This window comes from Phyllobates terribilis, unplaced genomic scaffold (assembly GCF_046119375.1).
Source record: "Phyllobates terribilis strain yellow unplaced genomic scaffold, ASM4611937v1 Scaffold_8__6_contigs__length_399053987, whole genome shotgun sequence".
Lineage (NCBI taxonomy): Eukaryota > Metazoa > Chordata > Amphibia > Anura > Dendrobatidae > Phyllobates > Phyllobates terribilis.
This window is the reverse complement of record NW_027362768.1, coordinates 163745704-163766556: the sequence shown is the minus strand read 5'-3', so window position 1 is coordinate 163766556 and position 20853 is coordinate 163745704. Positions and strand designations below refer to the sequence as shown.

General features: G+C 46.4%; 2 protein-coding genes across 4 annotated transcripts in view; one reads left to right on the top strand and one right to left on the bottom strand.

Moving 5' to 3' along the window:
• Positions 1 to 2038: 2038 nt before the first annotated feature.
• MED8 (mediator complex subunit 8) lies at positions 2039 to 10164 on the bottom strand. Its single transcript, XM_073643681.1, has 7 exons — positions 10085 to 10164; positions 8429 to 8547; positions 4467 to 4611; positions 4226 to 4366; positions 4061 to 4142; positions 3452 to 3700; positions 2039 to 3365 (listed from the first exon to the last, which is right to left on the bottom strand). Exons 1-7 carry the CDS (start codon positions 10088 to 10090, stop codon positions 3301 to 3303), a joined length of 807 nt encoding a protein of 268 aa, XP_073499782.1. The 5' UTR covers positions 10091 to 10164; the 3' UTR covers positions 2039 to 3300.
• Positions 10143 to 20853, top strand: part of SZT2 (SZT2 subunit of KICSTOR complex) — a 69972-nt gene continuing 59261 nt past the window's right edge. For all 3 annotated transcript variants that reach the window (XM_073643653.1, XM_073643654.1, XM_073643652.1), the window contains exons 1-12: positions 10143 to 10290; positions 15461 to 15586; positions 15774 to 15947; positions 16449 to 16619; positions 16758 to 16889; positions 17255 to 17393; positions 17467 to 17573; positions 18026 to 18236; positions 18324 to 18494; positions 18743 to 18968; positions 19404 to 19533; positions 19612 to 19754. In XM_073643653.1, coding sequence (XP_073499754.1) covers positions 10267 to 10290; positions 15461 to 15586; positions 15774 to 15947; positions 16449 to 16619; positions 16758 to 16889; positions 17255 to 17393; positions 17467 to 17573; positions 18026 to 18236; positions 18324 to 18494; positions 18743 to 18968; positions 19404 to 19533; positions 19612 to 19754 — 1754 coding nt within the window. In that variant the 5' untranslated portion in view covers positions 10143 to 10266. The remainder of the gene's footprint in view (positions 10291 to 15460; positions 15587 to 15773; positions 15948 to 16448; positions 16620 to 16757; positions 16890 to 17254; positions 17394 to 17466; positions 17574 to 18025; positions 18237 to 18323; positions 18495 to 18742; positions 18969 to 19403; positions 19534 to 19611; positions 19755 to 20853) is intronic.

Here is a 20853-nt window from a genome sequence, read left to right as displayed (position 1 = left end):
CCTGCTCATCGATGGCTGTAGTGATGTCACCCTGCTCACCAACGGCTGTAGTGATGTCATCCTGCTCACCAACGGCTGTAGTGATGTCATCCTGCCCACCAATGGCTGTAGTGATGTCACCCTGCTCACCAATGCCTGTAGTGATGTCACCCTGCTCACCAATGCCTGTAGTGATGTCACCCTGCTCACCAATGGCTGTAGTGATGTCATCCTGCTCACCAATGGCTGTAGTGATGTCATCCTGCTCACCAATGGCTGTAGTGATGTCACCCTGCTCACCAATGGCTGTAGTGATGTCACCCTGCTCATCGATGGCTGTAGTGATGTCACCCTGCTCACCGACGGCTGTAGTGATGTCATCCTGCTCACCAACGGCTGTAGTGATGTCATCCTGCCCACCAACGGCTGTAGTGATGTCACCCTGCTCACCAATGCCTGTAGTGATGTCACCCTGCTCACCAATGCCTGTAGTGATGTCACCCTGCTCACCAATGCCTGTAGTGATGTCACCCTGCTCACCAATGGCTGTAGTGATGTCATCCTGCTCACCAATGGCTGTAGTGATGTCATCCTGCTCACCAATGGCTGTAGTGATGTCACCCTGCTCACCAATGGCTGTAGTGATGTCATCCTGCTCACCAATGCCTGTAGTGATGTCACCCTGCTCACCAATGGCTGTAGTGATGTCATCCTGCTCACCAATGGCTGTAGTGATGTCATCCTGCTCACCAATGCCTGTAGTGATGTCACCCTGCTCACCAATGGCTGTAGTGATGTCATCCTGCTCACCAATGGCTGTAGTGATGTCACCCTGCTCACCAATGGCTGTAGTGATGTCATCCTGCTCACCAATGCCTGTAGTGATGTCACCCTGCTCACCAATGGCTGTAGTGATGTCACCCTGCTCACCAATGGCTGTAGTGATGTCACCCTGCTCACCAATGCCTGTAGTGATGTCACCCTGCTCACCAATGGCTGTAGTGATGTCACCCTGCTCACCAATGGCTGTAGTGATGTCACCCTGCTCACCAATGGCTGTAGTGATGTCATCCTGCTCACCAATGCCTGTAGTGATGTCACCCTGCTCACCAATGGCTGTAGTGATGTCATCCTGCTCACCAATGGCTGTAGTGATGTCACCCTGCTCACCAATGGCTGTAGTGATGTCATCCTGCTCACCAATGCCTGTAGTGATGTCACCCTGCTCACCAATGCCTGTAGTGATGTCACCCTGCTCACCAATGGCTGTAGTGATGTCACCCTGCTCACCAATGGCTGTAGTGATGTCACCCTGCTCATCAATGGCTGTAGTGATGTCACCCTGCTCACCAATGGCTGTAGTGATGTCACCCTGCTCATCAATGGCTGTAGTGATGTCACCCTGCTCTCCAATGGCTGTAGTGATGTCATCCTGCTCTCCAATGGCTGTAGTGATGTCACCCTGCTCACCAATGGCTGCCCTGTCTCCTTGGGTTTCCTTTTAGTCATGAAATCCACCTCCCCTGCTGCGTTTCTGTAGACTAGGTCCTTCCTCGTCTATCTCAGTGTGACACATTGACATTATACAGTATATTATTTGTGACTTATGCAGGGGTCACTTGTCGAGGGTAACACACATTTGAGCTGAAAAGTCGCTTCCTAAATATCACTGGGGCTTTTCCGCTGCATCATTAGAAATTATTTGCTAACGACAGCGCAGATTTGCAGGAACCAATACAAGTGCGATGAGAGATTCGGAGAGTTACACATGTTATCTGTGCACATCAAAAAGCTATGGAGAGATAATGAGAGCCCACCATGCATACCCCAGTTATGAGGATGCTATAGGGGGTGAGTATGTAACAAGATATAATGGAGGCATGCGTTAGGCTTCATTCACATCAGTGTAATGAAATAAAATAGACATGTCCTGCTTTAGTCTGATTTGCAGACAAAACACAAGTAAATGAGTCCTTGAACAAAACAGAAAGCACAAGGAGGCCACCTGTGTTGCCCCCACATGCTGTCTGCTTGTCACTGACTGATTCGTGGGCAAAACTTAGAAACCTCCATCGTTTTTTTATTTACATATCAGAAAAAAAAGATAATGAAGGACCAGAAATGGATCCAGATGTGAAAAAAAAAAAAGCACGGGCATCTTAATATGGCCATAGGCTTTGTGCATACTCTGTCAGAGGCTTAGGCCACAGCCCCACTATCAGTATTTGGTCAGTATTCGATCAGTATTTTTTCTCAGGAGTGGGAGCCAAAACCAGGAGTGGGTGATAAATGCAGAATTGGTGACTTGTTTCTATTCTACCTTTTCTCTGATTGTTCCTCACCTGGTTTTGGCTCCCACTCCTGAGAAAAAATACTGACCGAATACTGACCAAATACTGATAGTGGGGCCGTGGCCTTAGAGGGAGTCTGTGAGCAAATCAAGCACAGACTAGTTCCTCAGTCCACTGTCCTATCTGCTTGTTTATCATCTAAATCCAATCCCCTCTTCCTTGATTGAAAGCTCAGGCTTTAAAGAGGCAGAAGAGGGCAGAGAGAGATGGAAAACAAGTAGGTGGGAAGGTGCACGGAGCTGGCTGGCCACACCCAGGGTGCACGGAGCTGGCTGGCCACACCCAGGGTGCACGGAGCTGGCTGGCCACACCCAGGGTGCACGGAGCTGGCTGGCCACACCCAGGGTGCACGGAGCTGGCTGGCCACACCCAGGGTGCACGGAGCTGGCTGGCCACACCCAGGGCGCACGGAGCTGGCTGGCCACACCCAGGGCTGGTAAGCCTGGAAAAGCTCCCAACTTGTACACTAAACCCACATACAGGGCTCCATTTACCCAAAACCCCTTTTGTCTTCAGTATGACCACTATGGGTCTGCATAACTTTTTTCAACTTGATAGAAAACAGCAGCTGACTGTACTTTGCTATACAAGACGCTATATGCACAGAACCTCAGCTGCTGTTGAAAACTCAAGGTATAACCTCGCTAACTAAAAATTATTTGTAATGGGGTATATGGGCCAGATGAGCAGCTGTGATGATTACACAGAGGTCATCGAGCTGTGACACTCCTGCCTCTCTCAGCTTGCCCTGACAGCTTGTGGTTATTCTGGGACTTGTGTTTTTGTCAGAGTCTTTATTATTATGCAGGGAAAAGTAGTTCACATTCTCCTCAATATGTAAAGAAGCTTCCTAAAACAAGTCTTATCAATTATTTGCATCAAAAACATCTGTACATGTGAAAGAAAGTCCTTGAAGTCTCATCTTGTCAGTACTGGGGGTGAGTGCCCCTACTCTGGAAGGAGGTGGGATTCATCGCTGGTACGGGTGCATGGAGGCGGATTTAATGTTGGTTTTGATATTGCTGGGCATCTTGCCTAATGGGAGATATTGAACACACTGTCAGTTCATTCATATACAGACATCGAGCTATGGATATTTTGGCGAATGTGGCCATTCTTACCTGGCTGGCCAGTCTGTGCCATTGGAACCCCCCCAGGCATGTGCTGCTGCTGGTTTTGCTGGAGGGTCATGGGTACTTGCTGCATGCCCGCAGCCCCTTGTAACATCCCACCTGCTGCAGACGGTCCTGGACCCATGGGGCCTCCAGGTCCTGGGGGACGGCGATTTGATAGGCCTTTTCCAAAGGCTACAGCTACTACCAGCGCATTTGTGTCGGTTGGATTATACGTTGATTTATTTTGCCGTAGATCTAAAATGAGAAAAAAAATGCAACATTAACAACACCCCTGATCTGAACGCACAAGTTGCAGAGCATCACTGCTGCGGCCAAACAGAGACTTGAGCAGATTCGGAAATCCGTGGAGGGGAGGGTGAGCACCATTGGGCTCTGTTATTTTTCTTGCCTGCAAGTGCTTGGGGTCCCACTTTGCCAACAGTGGAAAACCCTTTAATATGTTTAGGTGAATGGCAGTCATTACCTGTAACAGCTGCTCCATATCCCCCTGCATGTCTGATAGAGGATAGGCTTCACTGTATGTTGTGAATTTCAGTGCTAAACTTTTTGACAATGAAAACATGTCATATACCCACACGACTTTCAGACACTCACTTCCAACATCCGACTCCCTTTCCTCCTTGAGGATTTTCTCCAGCAGGTTGTTGCACAGCTTATTCATAGTCTGCACTTGTTTCTGGAAAGACGCAGCTCAGTTTACTACATAAGGACAAAACGTGAAGGTAATGGAGGCTGGCAGTGATGAAGGTGGGTCATTACCTGGGCCACTTCTGGAGTGATGCGAGATGCATCTGCAACCAGCTGCTTTTCCAGCTCCTCCACTTCAGGGTCCGGTTTGGTTCTCAGGTGATCAGGTACCACCTCATGGCTGAATACGGGCACCCGCCCCTCGGTGAGACGCTGCAAACATTAACCCATGTTAAAAAATAGATCTTTAAGCAACAAAGGCATCTTAGGTAGATGTGGGGGGGGGGGTGGGGAGTTAAACTACGGCACTTACCATGACCTCTTCATCTCTGTCCGGTGACAGGAGCAGAGGGATGATCACCTGGTTTTTCAGCAATGGCGTCTTCTCATTTTTCAGGACTTTATTCAGAGTGTTCAGCTGACCCGAGAGCAGAGCGAAACTGTCCAGCACAGAGGGCCTAGGGAGAGAGATCTGTGAGGTGGGCATGAAGAGGTCTCAAAAGGATGGAGGGTATGGGATAGGGTTACTAAGGAACCTCAGAAAATAAATGACAGGATGGAAAGAAAATGCGGGAACAAGGCAACAGAAAGTCCAAGGTGGTGATCTATGGAGATGGATGGTGTCAAAGATACTGGAATCGACATGAAGCAAGAAAACAAGTCTATGAGACGGACACGATTCATTATTAAAGCCAAGAAGATGATGGATCTTATTATTGGTTTTCTCCTGTGCTGCTCACTTCTGCATCAGGAGGTGAGCGCTGCTGATGACACTGTGCTGACAAGTGACTGTCGGGATGAGTGACGATGACACTGTGCTGACAACTGCCTGCCGGGATGAGCGACGACGACACTGTGCTGACAACTGCCTGCCGGGATGAGCGACGACGACACTGTGCTGACAAGTGCCTGCCAGAATGAGTGACGACGACACTGTGCTGACAAGTGCCTGCCAGAATGAGCGACGACGACACTGTGCTGACAAGTGCCTGCCGGGATGAGTGACGACGACACTGTGCTGACAAGTGCCTGCCGGAATGAGTGACGACGACACTGTGCTGACAAGTGCCTGCCGGGATGAGTGACGACGACACTGTGCTGACAAGTGCCTGCCGGAATGAGTGACGACGACACTGTGCTGACAAGTGCCTGCCGGGATGAGTGACGACGACACTGTGCTGACAAGTGCCTGCCGGGATGAGTGACGACGACACTGTGCTGACAAGTGGCTGCCGGGATGAGTGACGACGACACTGTGCTGACAAGTGGCTGCCGGGATGAGTGACGACGACACTGTGCTGACAAGTGGCTGCCGGGATGAGTGACGACGACACTGTGCTGACAAGTGGCTGCCGGGATGAGTGACGACGACACTGTGCTGACAAGTGCCTGCCGGGATGAGTGACGACGACACTGTGCTGACAAGTGCCTGCCGGGATGAGTGACGACGACACTGTGCTGACAAGTGCCTGCCGGGATGAGTGACGACGACACTGTGCTGACAAGTGCCTGCCGGGATGAGTGACGACGACACTGTGCTGACAAGTGCCTGCCGGGATGAGTGACGACGACACTGTGCTGACAAGTGCCTGCCGGGATGAGTGACGACGACACTGTGCTGACAAGTGCCTGCCGGGATGAGTGACGACGACACTGTGCTGACAAGTGGACTGCCGGTAACTGCTAATCTGTGGAGCTGCCGGGTGTTGCAACCCCACCGATCAGGTATTGATGGTCATCAATAAAAAGTAATGGCCAACCTGGATAAGTATTACCCGAAAGGTAGTTACATCCTGCAGTGTAAGTGGTGACTTAAAAGAACAACTTTAACGTAGAAAACTGTTTTCGAGAGAGAGAGCTGTATGCTACATTTTTTCATACTAAACATAAGCCCCCAAGGGCTTTAAAGGGGTCCTCTCCTTTAAGAAATATTATTATTATTTCAAAAATTCTGGTTCATGGACGCAGTTGATTAAAAACTAACAAACCAGCGAGTCTCCGTTGCGTCTCCTGGTGTCAGTTATTGGCTGCTGCACCGACGTCCGGTTGACAGGGTGACAGACGCTCAGTGAGCTCAGCGGCTCTGAGTGGCGCGTTCTGTTTACATGGGCAGAGATTCTGAGCTCGCTGATTGGTTGCGGCATGGGCGATGTGACATCAGTGCTGCAGGCAATATCTGACACTGATAACAGCGGCGGAAACTCAGGGGTGGACCAGGGGAAGGCGAGTAAAGAACATTTTATAATAAACTGCGTTGGGTTATCCCCTTTCAGAAAGTCCCTATTTCAAACAACAGAGAACAGACATAGGATGGCTGCAGCGACCCCCCTGGCAGAAGAGGAAGAGTGAAGAATAGCAGGGGTCCGATAGGCGAGAATTTGATCTTTTTTCTTTACTATATATATAAAAAAATAATAGTTCTCCTTTAAGAGGCATGTACAGAGCGACACTTCTGTGCAACAGACCCGGCGTGAACGTTGTGGAGCCTCGTCCGGAAGCCTCCACCTTCCCTCCGGTACCTTGCTATATTATTTATAAAGGTTAATTGCAAACATAAGTATAGAATAGAAAGCCGGAGATGGGGGAGAAAGACATCTGTGAAATCTGCACAGGAAAATCAACCCAAGCTCACATTAAGGTAATTGTCTGTAGCATCAGTCCTGTCCTCAATGAGAACATTTACAATGCAGCCTCCATCCCAGAAGCTGAATGACTAATAACCATTTACATTTCTGCCCTTCTTACATCTGGGGCGATGACAGCAGATTTGTGGAATTACGAGGTCACTACAGCAGCTAAAACCTCTGCGGAAACCACACTGGTAACATGCAGCCAGCGGCCATGTCTGGGGAACGCGTCCCTGCCCCCAATATCTGTGACCAGCAGGGAATTCCTTAAATAATGTGCGGCGTAACGTGAGGTGCTGGGAAGTGACCTCATGGGATATTTTCACGGCTCTATAGCTGGGATACAGAAGTAACCGAAACATGGCTATGCCCTCAGGTCATGGAGAGCAGAGCAAGAGGAGTTACTGTTCTAGGAGTGTATATTAGGAAGTAAAAGGACAACATTAGGGTATATACCTGTCAGACAAAACATATAAAATAGAAAACATTGTCTTGCTGCCATCATCCTGTCCAAATTCTCATGCTCTATCACTTTTTTGCTTTTTGAGTAGGCGATTCATCTTGGTCAGCATCCTCCCAGCACTATAGGTGCTGGAACGTCCTTACCCATGTGCTGGAACGTCCTTACCCATCACTTTTCTGTATGCACTGTCCAATGGCTTGCCTTCCCTGATTCGAAAGACCGCCTCTCTGTTTTGCAGTTATACAGTGTGACAGAGTGTCAGTAATCACATGTCTCACGCTGGTAACGCCTCCTTTCATTTACAATAATCTCTGGAGGCAGATTCTCAGGGAGATCTATGCCCCGCCCATAGATCTTAACAGCACATTTACACAAAGAGAAAAATGTGGATTTCTCTAGAATAAGATATTGGTTCACACATATCAAGGTATCATTTTATTCAGCTTTCTATGACCTACATGCCCATATAGACTGCTTAGGAGGAATGATCCTACTGACAGATTCCCTTTAAAACTGTGTAAATGAAGTGTTGAGTGCTCTGGGTGTGACAAAGCACTTAATCTTTGGAGGAGGGGGGCTTGTTTCCTGCCCGGCCCCAGCCACTTTAGCTTGATTGATAGCTCGCTGTCTGTGTGAGGTCAGGCGTCAGGCAAGGAAATCAGACAGTGAGCTATCAATCAAGATAAAGAGGCTGGTGCCGGGCGGAGAAACAACCTTGGCAGGTGGGAGCTTAAGTGCTCTGTCACATCCAGAGCTTTTAACAACTCATTTTCATGTGGATGAATACACTAATTTCTCAGGAAAGCAGCAACAGATAGATTTTTACTTAAATACATGTATTTTTAGGAAAAAAATCTCTTTTTAAACTGGGTTTTATAAAAAAAACAAAACGTTGCACTGTTTCCTTCCATGGCCCATGTATTGAACTATTACATACAGGGTGTGCCATGCATTGGTCACCAAGATACAGGTGTGGCTTTACTGCCACATGTGGATGGAGCTCTGAATTCTCTCTTCACATGTTTTGTGCTGTTATGGCTTCCCCGTTTTCAGTGCAGCCATCTACAACAAATCCACCTTGTCTGACCACGGCCTAAAGGTCCCACAGACACGGACGGCACTGACCGGCCTGATGTGCAGCGCAGGGGTGGTGGCAATGGCTGGTGCCGGCCTCTTCTCACTCACCAAGTCAGTCGGTCATATTCGTTCTCCAACTTATAGATGAATCCACCCAATGAGTTCTTCAAATCAGAGACCTGGGCTATGAGAGTCTCCAAACTGGACTCCAGCTGCTTCTCTTCTCGCTGCAAGAAACAGAAGGGATTAAGGAGTGAGAGACATTTCCTCCATCAGCCCAGAAGAAAAAAATAAGGGCAGTGACCGGGACAAGAGCAGCCGGGGCCACGGAGGTGTGTGAGAGGTGGAGGAAGGCGCTGTCTGCTCCGGAGAGCAAATTACTGAAAAAGCTGCTATTGGTGATAACAGAAAGGTGTCAGGACACGCAGATCATTGCAGCTATGATAGAAAGGTGCCAGACCATGCAGAGCATCGCAGCTATAGCAGAAAGGTGTCAGGATGTGCAGAGTATTGCCACTATGATAGAAAGGTGTCAGAAAACGCAGAGCATCGCAGCTATGATAGAAAGGTGTCAGAAAATGCAGAGCATCGCAGCTGCAATAAAAAAAAGGGGTCAGAACACGGAGATCATCGCAGCTATGATAGAAAGATATCAGGACATGCAGAGCATCACAGATATGATAGAAAGGCGTCAGGACACAGAGCATCGCACCTACGAGAGAAAGGTGTCAGGATAAGCAGAGCATCACAGCTACCATAGAAAGGTGTCAGAAGATGAACAGCATCACAACTATGATAGAAAGGTGTAGGGACATGCAGAGCATCGCAGCTATGATATAAAGGTGTCAGAAAATGCAGAGCATCGTAACTGTAATAAAAAAAAAGGAGTCTGAACACGGAGATCATCGCAGCTATGATAGAAAGATATCAGGACACGCAGAGAATCTGAGATATGATAGAAAGGTGTCAGGATAAACAGAGCATCGCAGCTACGATAGAAAGGTGTAGGGATATGCAGAGCATCGCAGCTACGATAGAAAGGTGTAGGGATATGCAGAGCATCGCAGCTACGATAGAAAGGTGTCGGGAAATGCAGAGCATCGCAGCTATGATAGAAAGGTGTCGGGATATGCAGAGCATCGCAGCTATGATAGAAAGGTGTAAGGATATGCAGAGCATCGCAGCTATGATAGAAAGGTGTAAGGATATGCAGAGCATCGCAGCTATGATAGAAAGGTGTAAGGATATGCAGAGCATCGCAGCTATGATAGAAAGGTGTAAGGATATGCAGAGCATCGCAGCTATGATAGAAAGGTGTAAGGATATGCAGAGCATCGCAGCTATGATAGAAAGGTGTAAGGATATGCAGAGCATCGCAGCTATGATAGAAAAGTGTAAGGATATGCAGAGCATCGCAGCTATGATAGAAAAGTGTAGGGACATGCAGAGCATCGCAGCTATGATAGAAAGGTGTAGGGACATGCAGAGCATCGCAGCTATGATAGAAAGGTGTAGGGACATGCAGAGCATCGCAGCTATGATAGAAAGGTGTCGGGACATGCAGAGCATCGCAGCTAATAAAAAAAAAAAGGTCAGAAAACGCAGAGCATCGCACTATGATAGAAAGCTGTCAGGACAATAACAGACACATCCTATATCGCAGTTCTAGGAGCCGCAGCATGTACACACACACATAACGCGGGAGCAGATATATAACGAGGAGGGGGCACAGTGCACACAGGGTAATAACATCTCCGGGGTCACCTGCATGCTCCGCGCTCCCGGACTCCGGTCACCATAGAAACAAAGGACTTCCGGTGCACCAGAAACTACATCCGGGTTCAAATTATGATTTCCGGGTATAAGGGGCGGGGCTAGAGAGTCCCAGTAACGAGAAAAAGCCCCCCCAGAACGGAGACACCAAGAGGGGGCGGGGGAGCCGGGACATGGCGGAGAAAGGAGATGCCGAGGTACCCCCAATATATGTACACAGGGTATATACTGACCCCCCCCAATATATGTACACAGGGTATATGCTGACCCCCCCCAATATATGTACACAGGGTATATACTGACCTCCCCCCAATATATGTACACAGGGTATATACTGACCCCCCCCCCAATATATGTACACAGGGTATATACTGACCTCCCCAATATATGTACACAGGGTATATACTGACCCCCCCCAATATATGTACACAGGGTATATACTGACCTCCCCAATATATGTACACAGGGTATATACTGACCTCCCCAATATATGTACACAGGGTATATACTGACCCCCCCCCAATATATGTACACAGGGTATATACTGACCTCCCCAATATATGTACACAGGGTATATACTGACCTCCCCAATATATGTACACAGGGTATATACTGACCTCCCCAATATATGTGCACAGGGTATATACTGACCTCCCCAATATATGTGCACAGGGTATATACTGACCTCCCCAATATATGTGCACAGGGTATATACTGACCTCCCCAATATATGTACACAGGGTATATACTGACCCCCCCCCAATATATGTACACAGGGTATATACTGACCCCCCCCCAATATATGTACACAGGGTATATACTGACCCCCCCCCAATATATGTACACAGGGTATATACTGACCCCCCCCCCAATATATGTACACAGGGTATATACTGACCCCCCCCCAATATATGTACACAGGGTATATACTGACCCCCCCCCAATATATGTACACAGGGTATATACTGACCCCCCCCAATATATGTACACAGGGTATATACTGACCCCCCCAATATATGTACACAGGGTATATACTGACCCCCCCAATATATGTACACAGGGTATATACTGACCCCCCCAATATATGTACACAGGGTATATACTGACCCCCCCAATATATGTACACAGGGTATATACTGACCCCCCCAATATATGTACACAGGGTATATACTGACCCCCCCAATATATGTACACAGGGTATATACTGCCCCCCCCAATATATGTACACAGGGTATATACTGCCCCCCCCAATATATGTACACAGGGTATATACTGCCCCCCCCAATATATGTACACAGGGTATATACTGCCCCCCCCCAATATATGTACACAGGGTATATACTGCCCCCCCCCAATATATGTACACAGGATATATACTGACCCCCCCAATATATGTACACAGGGTATATACTGACCCCCCCAATATATGTACACAGGGTATATACTGACCTCCCCCCAATATATGTACACAGGGTATATACTGACCTCCCCCCAATATATGTACACAGGGTATATACTGACCTCCCCCCAAATATATGTACACAGGGTATATACTGACCTCCCCCCAAATATATGTACACAGGGTATATACTGACCTCCCCCCAAATATATGTACACGGGGTATATACTGACCTCCCCCCAAATATATGTACACGGGGTATATAGTCGCTGTACAGACACCCCCCCCCCCCCCCAATATATGTACACGGGGTATATAGTCGCTGTATAGACCCCCCCAATATATGTACGCGGGGTATATAGTCGCTGTATAGACCCCCCCAATATATGTACGCGGGGTATATAGTCGCTGTATAGACCCCCCAATATATGTACGCGGGGTATACAGTCGCTGTATAGACCCCCCAATATATGTACGCGGGGTATATAGTCGCTGTATAGACCCCCCCAATATATGTACGCGGGGTATATAGTCGCTGTACAGACCCCCCAATATATGTACGCGGGGTATATAGTCGCTGTATAGACCCCCCCAATATATGTACGCGGGGTATATAGTCGCTGTACAGACCCCCCAATATATGTACGCGGGGTATATAGTCGCTGTACAGACCCCCCAATATATGTACACGGGGTATATACTGATTGTACAGACCCCCCCCCCCCCCAAATATATGTACACGGGGTATCTAGTCGCTGTATAGGCCCCCCCCCCCCCAACATATGTACACGGGGTATATACTGATTGTACAGGACCCCCCCCCCCCCCAATATATCTACATGGGGTATATAGTCGCTGTACAGACTCCAAATATATGTACACGTGTTATATACTGATTGTACAGTGGTTTTCACATTTTTGCACCTCTTCTTTTTATTTTTCTGGTTCCTGTTGCTTCCTTAATGACTTTGTGGAATATTGCATTCACAGTCATCTTACTACATTCTACATCTTTGCTGTTATTGGCATCTGATTCTGTTGACAGATCTTGCAAATGACAATTCAACTTGTTCCTGACTGTAAAGTTGGTGGTTCCCATAATAACAATATTTTAGTCACTGTCTTGTTCTTTAGTATGAAAAGTCTGCACACCCCTCCCTGTTCATGCAGTGGTTTTCCCTGTTCTTATTGTGCACATTGTAGATTCAGACTGAAGGCAGCAAAACCACAAAGAAACGCATGGAAACGAGGAGTAAAGAAACGAGTGACACAAACCTGAATGTGTGATGCTTTGTGCACAACCTGTTTTTAGGAGTGTTTTTGAGCAGGTTTTTCCCTCATTTTTGAGTCCTCTTTTTTTGGGGTCTTTTTATTTTTTCCATTGAACAGTGAAGAAGCCATTAGTGGGCTCTGAAGCAAAAATGCTCAAAAAGATGCACGGGCATCTTCTGGGCATCTTGTGAGCTTTCCTATTGAGCGTCTTCTGAGCAAAAGATGCCTCAATAAGGGTATGTGCCCACGTAGCGTTTTACAAGCGTATGTGATGCGGAATTTCCGCAGCGGAAACGCTTGTGAAACGCTTGGTAATCCGCCCCCCATGGTCCCCAATGAGAATCCGCAAGTTCTATGCACATGCTGCGGATTTTTCCGCAGCGTTTTTGATGCGCACAAAAATCCGCAGCATGTCAATTAATTTTGCGTTTCCGCAAGCGGAATTGCCTTTTCAATGCATTAAAAAATGCAAGGCAATTCCGCATGCTGAAAACGCGCGAAATTCCGCATGCGTTTTTCCGGGAAAGGACATGCGCAAATTTTCCGCTTCATTTCCGCAACGTGGGCACATAGCCTAATGGATGGCATTTTCTGCATGAAAATCTGGACTGAGGGTCTTTTTCGCAGACTCCGCATGTGAATATGCCTGAGTGTTGCAGAACAAGGACTCTCAGCATACACTAATAGCCCCTAGCTATCAGTACATGCTGAGAGTTGTAGTTGTACATATTGGTGCTGGCATTGTACGCCAGAGTTGGCCGACCCCCGCAGATTCCTCTGGATGCTGCTCACAAGCGGAGCTTCCCTTGCATCGTGCCAATTCCACAGAAGTGCCGCCACCAGGCCACGTGCAGGAGCCGTCTGTTGGGACAGCACTAGTTTAACCCTTGGTTTACAAGGATATAGCAGAGAAAATGCATATAGCTATTAATGGCCGTATGTCCACTCTGACCACATGCGAGGCGCTCGGGAATGCATGCTGCCTCTGCAATCATAGTTTCTTGTACAATCCTTTTTTTTTCTGATTTATTATTACTGGTATTTTTTTTTTATGAGAAGTCAAACCAAGTAGCAGAAGAAATTCTCTTGTATTATTATGACGTTAATTCTGTATAATTAGTCACTGTCTACTCCAGTAACCTTGATTAATGTTTAGTAACTCACGTGTGTGTTTATCCGGGTCCGAAGTACTAGGACATTGTAGTGGATTTACTGCCTCCTGTGGTAGGGACGGGCGACTGTGCACCAAGAGTTACATCCTGTATTATACTCCAGAGCTGCACTCACTATTCTGCTGGTGGAGTTACTGTGTACATACATTACATTACTGATCCTGTACTGATCCTGAGTTACATCCTGTATTATACTCCAGAGCTGCACTCACTATTCTGCTGGTGCAGTCACTGTGTACATACATTACATTACTGATCCTGAGTTACCTCCTGTATTATACTCCAGAGCTGCACTCACTATTCTGCTGGTGTAGTCACTGTGTACATACATTACATTGCTGATCCTGTACTGATCCTGAGTTACATCCTGTATTATACTCCAGAGCTGCACTCACTATTCTGCTGGTGCAGTCACTGTGTACATACATTACATTACTAATCCTGTACTGATCCTGAGTTACATCCTGTATTATACTCCAGAGCTGCACTCACTATTCTGCTGGTGCAGTCACTGTGTACATACATTACATTACTGATCCTGTACTGATCCGGAGTTACATCCTGTATTATACTCCAGAGCTGCACTCACTATTCTGCTGGTGCAGTCACTGTGTACATACATTACATTACTGATCCTGTACTGATCCTGAGTTACTTCCTGTATTATACTCCAGAGCTGCACTCACTATTCTGCTGGTGCAGTCACTGTGTACATACATTACATTACTTATCCTGAGTTACATCCTGTATTATACTCCAGAGCTGCACTCCCTATTCTGCTGGTGCAGTCATTGTGTACATATGAGGAGATTGCTTTTGGCTGCAGTTTCCCTTTAATTCCTGCTTTTCACTCTTATTAATGGAGGTGATCCAGTGTTTGGGAGCTCGAAGAGATGTTGGGTTTCAGTAGAAATGTTCTCATTAATTAATAAACATGTTTTAATGTGGAAACATTTGGATCTGCCTGGTGTCTTATAATTGAGTTTCGCTGCCTCCAGGAAAAAAAATATTTATCTAGTCGTCTTTTCATCAGGATTGAGGCTCCGGCACATCAGTGTAACGGGAGGTTTCTATAGAACGACTTTCATTCTTATTGCAGCTTCACATGTACATGCATTATTTTTTTTCCCTTATTTCATAAAAATATATATATAAATATTTTTTTTTTTATTCATATATTCTCTATGCTGTGCTCTGCCCATTGGAACTTTGTCTCAGGACAGTCTGTCCGTAGATGGCTCCTTCTTTTTAATGTCTCATTAATTGTAATGCTGCCCTTCACCAGCGGTGGCGCTGCAGTGATATTGAACACTTGCAGTCAGGTTTTCCTGCAGATCGTATCTGATCGCTGAGACTCCCTGCAGCAGGACAAGCTTTGTTTAGGTGTTTTTTTTCTCTAACATTTATGGTTTTTTCTAGAGTAGAGAACCCCTTTAAGAGTCATGGGTATATTGCAGTGCTGTGTTCTTCTGTGTCCGCACTTTTTTTTTTATAAAGTGAGTTTTCTACTTTTTCATGTTGCAGGTGGAGGAGGCCGGGCAGGTGTTTCTGTTGATGAAGAAGGATTACCGCATCTCTCGCAATGTCCGCCTGGCTTGGTTCCTAAGTAATCTTCACCAGTCCATTTCTTCTGTCCCCGAGTCTGAGTTGGTAAGTGCAGGGGTTAATGTAAAGTAGGTCCTGCCCAACTTTTCCCAGAGTTGTGAGTTTGTGTAGATTTGAACTTTTTTAGCTAATTAACACAATTTAGCAAAAAATGTTGTTCCTACTGGAAATGAATAAATGAATTGGCTTTTATTGGTTTTAATTTACTTTCTCTGGATCTTTTGTATTTTAGGGTTTACATGACAATGAACTAGAAGTGGTGAGCGTCGTGCCAAATGGCTGGCAGCCGGATGAGCCGGTACGCCCCGGGCCGTTCCTTTTAGTCCCATCAACGTGGGTCACCTTCCTAGCACGGCAGTACCGCTTTGTGATCGAACTTGACCTCAGTCCTTCTACGGTTATTGTGGTAAGTAAAAGGGAGTTAAAGGAGTTTTCCCTCCACTGGTATCCAAAATCTCAAGTTATCCCCTATCCTATGTCTGGGGGGTTACTTGCGGACTGCTGCGTGTCCGACTGCAAGGACCCCCAACTCCATTCATTGTCTATGGGACCCTGTTCTCGGGATCACCGGTGGTCCTAGAAGTCAGACCTCCTGCAGTCAGCTAGTTTCCACTTAAACTACAGATATGGGATAACTACAGATTTGGGGAGAATTCCTTTTAAATTGGATTATCAGATGTGATAAACTATGGATGTTCATTAATTGGACCTGATTGTTGCCGGATAATCGGATATTACAGAATATTAGGAAGTCAAAGAAAAAGTTTATACGATTCACTTACACTTGTCATTGACCGTCCTGCAGTTCAGTGCTGGAAATCATTTCTGGATTATCAGACTTTCTGGAGTATTAGAGTAAAACTACAGTGACATTACTTAATTTACTTTTTTTTCTTTTTTTCTTTAGGACGACTCCACAGAGGAGATCCTTTTCGATGAGATCTTCCATTCGCTCTCCCGCTGTCTGCTCGGGCTCCTCAGGCCTTTCCGAATCCCGGGGTCCAGTCTGGTTTTCCGGCCGGAGATTTTTGTTACCATTCAGGCCTATTCTTCTATCATTGGACTACAGAGTCATCAGGTAAAATATGGTTGCCGGAGTCGCATGGGCTCAGCGCCGTCATCTAATTATTATTCTCCATTGGCAATATCACGCTGCCCCCTTTTTTTTTTTTTTTTTTTTTTTTTTTTTTTTTTTTTTTTTTTTTTGCCGCCTCAGGTGCTTGTTCAGGGCTGTCGGCTGGACGAGCAGAAACTGCCGGCATTTCTGGAGAATGTCTGCCTGCAGCTTGGCGCCTTTGAAAATAAGATCGCAGAGATGCTCCAGCGACAGTATCGTCCGTACACTCAGGTGGGTGATAAATGCAAGAACGATAGACTGAAAAATTCCAAGTCCCCACCCGTAATGGTGTAGTGGGCGATTAGCGGCAAACTGGGCTCCATTTATTTCCTGGAAAAAGCAAAGAACTGCGGTGGTGAAATCTGATCACTAGTCCAGCTGCAGCCTAGTTTGTTTGCTTGCAATATTTCATAATGGGATATTTTGCACTGATAATTCAGAGAGGATGGATGGCTAGAAATGTGACTTATTTACTTAGCCAACCTCTGTCTGCAGTAGTCAGTCATCTAAGGGTCACTTTCTGTGCGCTGAGGTATCAGGTAAGTGTGACTGTGCTTTTATGCTATTCTAAACCTCTTTTCTAAATCCACTTTTAGGATTGCCTACCTCAATATGGAGACCACCCGCCAGGCAGAAAAATGGGTGTATCCATGGTCCCAGCTGACATTGGATTAATCAGTATGATCCGGCAAGGGATCCTGGCTTTACAGCTGCTACCAGCCAACTCCAGTGCAGGTGAGTGGGGTCTCGCATACTGTGTTCATAATGGATTCCAATGGGGGACGCACAATGCATCTTCTACTTCTAGGAATAATCGTCATCACGGACGGAGTCACCAGCGTCCCGGACGTTGCAGTGTGTGAGACATTATTGAATCAGCTGCGCAGCGGAACAATCGCCTGTTCCTTCGTGCAGGTAAAACCCGCAGGTGTTCATACTCTTTGAGGACTTTTTTTTTTTTAGTCCTTGGGTTCGCCCATAGTAGGATGAACATGTACATAAACGATCACACATCAAGGACCTGTTTTGCAAGCGTTGCACAGTACCTATTGAAATATTAATTTAGCAGGGGTCTGTGTAATGCACCAATATATGCAAAATCCTTGGGGTCTTAATTAGGGGAACCCTTCTGTGTTACACTTCTAGAAAGAGCTTGTTTAAACCCTTAAAGGGTTTGTTCTACGCCAGTCATTTCCACCGATGACGTTGCGTACACACCCACATGCCGGGACACAGGTATCCTGCCCCTCTCCATTAGGAACTATCCTGACAGGCGGGTGTAGATGCAAAATACTCTGATGTGGGAGTGAGCGGCACTGGACAAACCCTTTAATTTTTAGACTTGCTCATGTTCGCTGTTCTTACAGGTTGGTGGTGTGTACTCGTACGACTGCAGCTTCGGCTACGTCCCCAACATTGAGCTGATGAAGTTTATTGCCATGGCCACCTTGGGATCCTACCTCTCGTCCTGTCCAGAAGTCGAATCTGGACAGATGGACATGAACGTTTATCACAAGGCGTTCTTGCTGTATTCCTTCCTGCGTACAGGCGAGGCCCTGAATCCCGAGTATTACTGCGGTGAGAGACGCTTATCTCGTGGTTTCTGGAAGAGTGAACATCATCCTGTTTTAGTCTTTAGTCTTGATGCACATTTTATCTTCTCAGGCTCTCAGCACAAACTATTCAACGAGCACTTGGTGTCCGCCAGCAGTAACCCGGCCCTCGCCATGCGCAGGAGGAAGCATACCGAAAAGGAGGTGCATGCCGATATCATTAGCGTGGTGTCTGTGCGGCTCCGGGAAGGATACAGCATTCGAGAGATTCGCATTACAAAAGGTGATTTTATTTTATTTGTTCCCAACTTTCTTCTTTCTTTAATATCGGCCCAACTTGTCCACAATACATCTAGCTAATGACAGGCGAACAGAATTTGTGTTGTAATTATCTGAGTTTCGAGGAAACTTTTCTTTTATTATAAGGTTAATCATGGCTTTTTCTGGTAACCTACTAGCTCCTCTGTACCTCAGATGCATTTGTCTGTATGAAGCTGAGTTCATTTGCTCATAGTATTGTCCCGTTCTCAGGGATGCTGGAGGTGAAGCTGGCTCTGCTCTGGAAGCACAACATGCGCATTGAGTACCTTGCTGTCGCCCCGTGGCCTCTAGATTTTGTCAAGCGCATCACAAGGGTGGAAGTGGTAATGGAAGGAAGCTATGATATCCTGCACGACATCAGCTGCACATTGAAGAAGCCCATCACCAGCATGTATAGGACCAGCGTTATACGCCGCTTCTGGAACACCCTGCAGAGGTAACGTAGTGATGCTGCCTGTGGCAAGAGGATGTAAAACAATTCCACTCAATCATTCATCACTTTCTTGATTTTAGTCATTTGGCAAACACAGAAGTCACGTAAAAGTAGGAGCGATGGGTTTGTTCCCATGATTTTTTTTTTTTTTATTTGCAATAGGACTGTCATCTACTATGATTGTTTTGCAGCTGCACTCACTATTCTGCTGGAGTCACATTACAGTACTGATCTGGAGTTACGTCCTGTATTATACTCCAGAGCTGCACTCACTATTCTGCTGGTGCAGTCACTGTGTACATACATTACATTACTGATCCTGAGTTACATCCTGTATTATACTCCAGAGCTGCATTCACTATACTGCTGGTGCAGTCACTGTGTACATACATTACTGATCCTGAGTCACATCCTGTATATCTGGCTCTTGTTTTGCAGCATCAGTCAGACGGATCAGATGTTGGTCCACCTGAAATCGTTTGACAATGTACCGGAGCATTTCAAAATCCCAGAGAGCACCAAGAATGGGGTTCCCCTCTTCTACATCCCCCCGGGCTCCACCACTCCGGTAAATCTGGTGTGTGACAGTGCAGGGTATTTTGCATTGGATATGAAGCTCACGACTGCCTCTACTTTTTCTCTCCAGGTGTTGTCCCTGCAGTACAGTGACCCGGACTCCAGTCATTCTCAGTTTGCTGCATACTGGAAACCCGTCCTCTCAATGGACGCCAGCGTTTGGCAGCGTTGGTTACATGTGCACCGCATTGTTTTATTGCTGGAGCACGATTTGTAAGTGTACAGGGACAAGCCCTTTAATAATTTTTGGAAAATATGAGTAACTTTCCAATATGGACATTTAACTTTCCTAGAGTTACAGGTGCATCTCACTAAATTAGAATATCATCAAAAAGTTCATTTATTTCAGTTCTTCAATACAAAAAGTGAAACTCATATATTATAGAGTCATTACAAACAGAGGGATCTATTTCAAGTGTTTATTTCTGTTAATGTTGATGATTATGGCTTACAGCCAATGAAAACACAAAAGTCATTATCTCAGTAAATTAAAATAATTAATAAAAAACACCTGCAAAGGCTTCCTAAGCCTTTAAACAGGTCACTTAGTCTGTTTCAGTAGGCTCCACAATCATGGGGAAGACTGCTGACTTGACAGATGTCCAGAAGGCATTCATTGAAATAGTAGTAAAACCTCGGCACACCAATAATTGAGTATTTCACTGATTTATTTTAGCAGTCCACATCAAACGTTTCGGGAATCCTTAGGCGCTGATAGGAGTCGTGTAGGGACCTCGGACACGCGGTATCCACCGCTAATATACCGGCTATCAGCGGTGGATACTGCGTGTCTGAGGTCCCTACACGACTCCTATCAGCGCCTGCCAGGATTCCCTGCCAGGGACACTGCGCTTCCCACTCCTCCCTCCTCTTTCCCATTCTTTAGCAAGTGGTACACTGACGAAGGTCCAATGTTTGGACCGAAACTTTTGATGTGGACTGCTAAAATAAATCAGTGAAATACTCCATTATTGGTGTGCCCAGGTTTTACTACTATTTCTATGGTCTTGGATCCTGCTCGTGCACCCTGGTCCAGTTGTGCTGCGTTTTTCACCTCAGAAAGCAGTCATTGACACACTCCACAAGGAGGGTAAGACACAAAAGGTCATTGCTAAAGAAGCTGGCTGTATCCAAGCATATTAATGGAAAGTTGAGTGGAAGGAAAAAAAAAAGGTGCACAAGCAACCGGGATAACCGCAGCCTTGACAGGATTATTAAGAAAAGGCCATTCAAAAATTTGGGGGAGATTCACAAGGTGTGGACTGCTGCTGGAGTACCAATACCTGGTTTACAAACAACAGTATCACTGTGC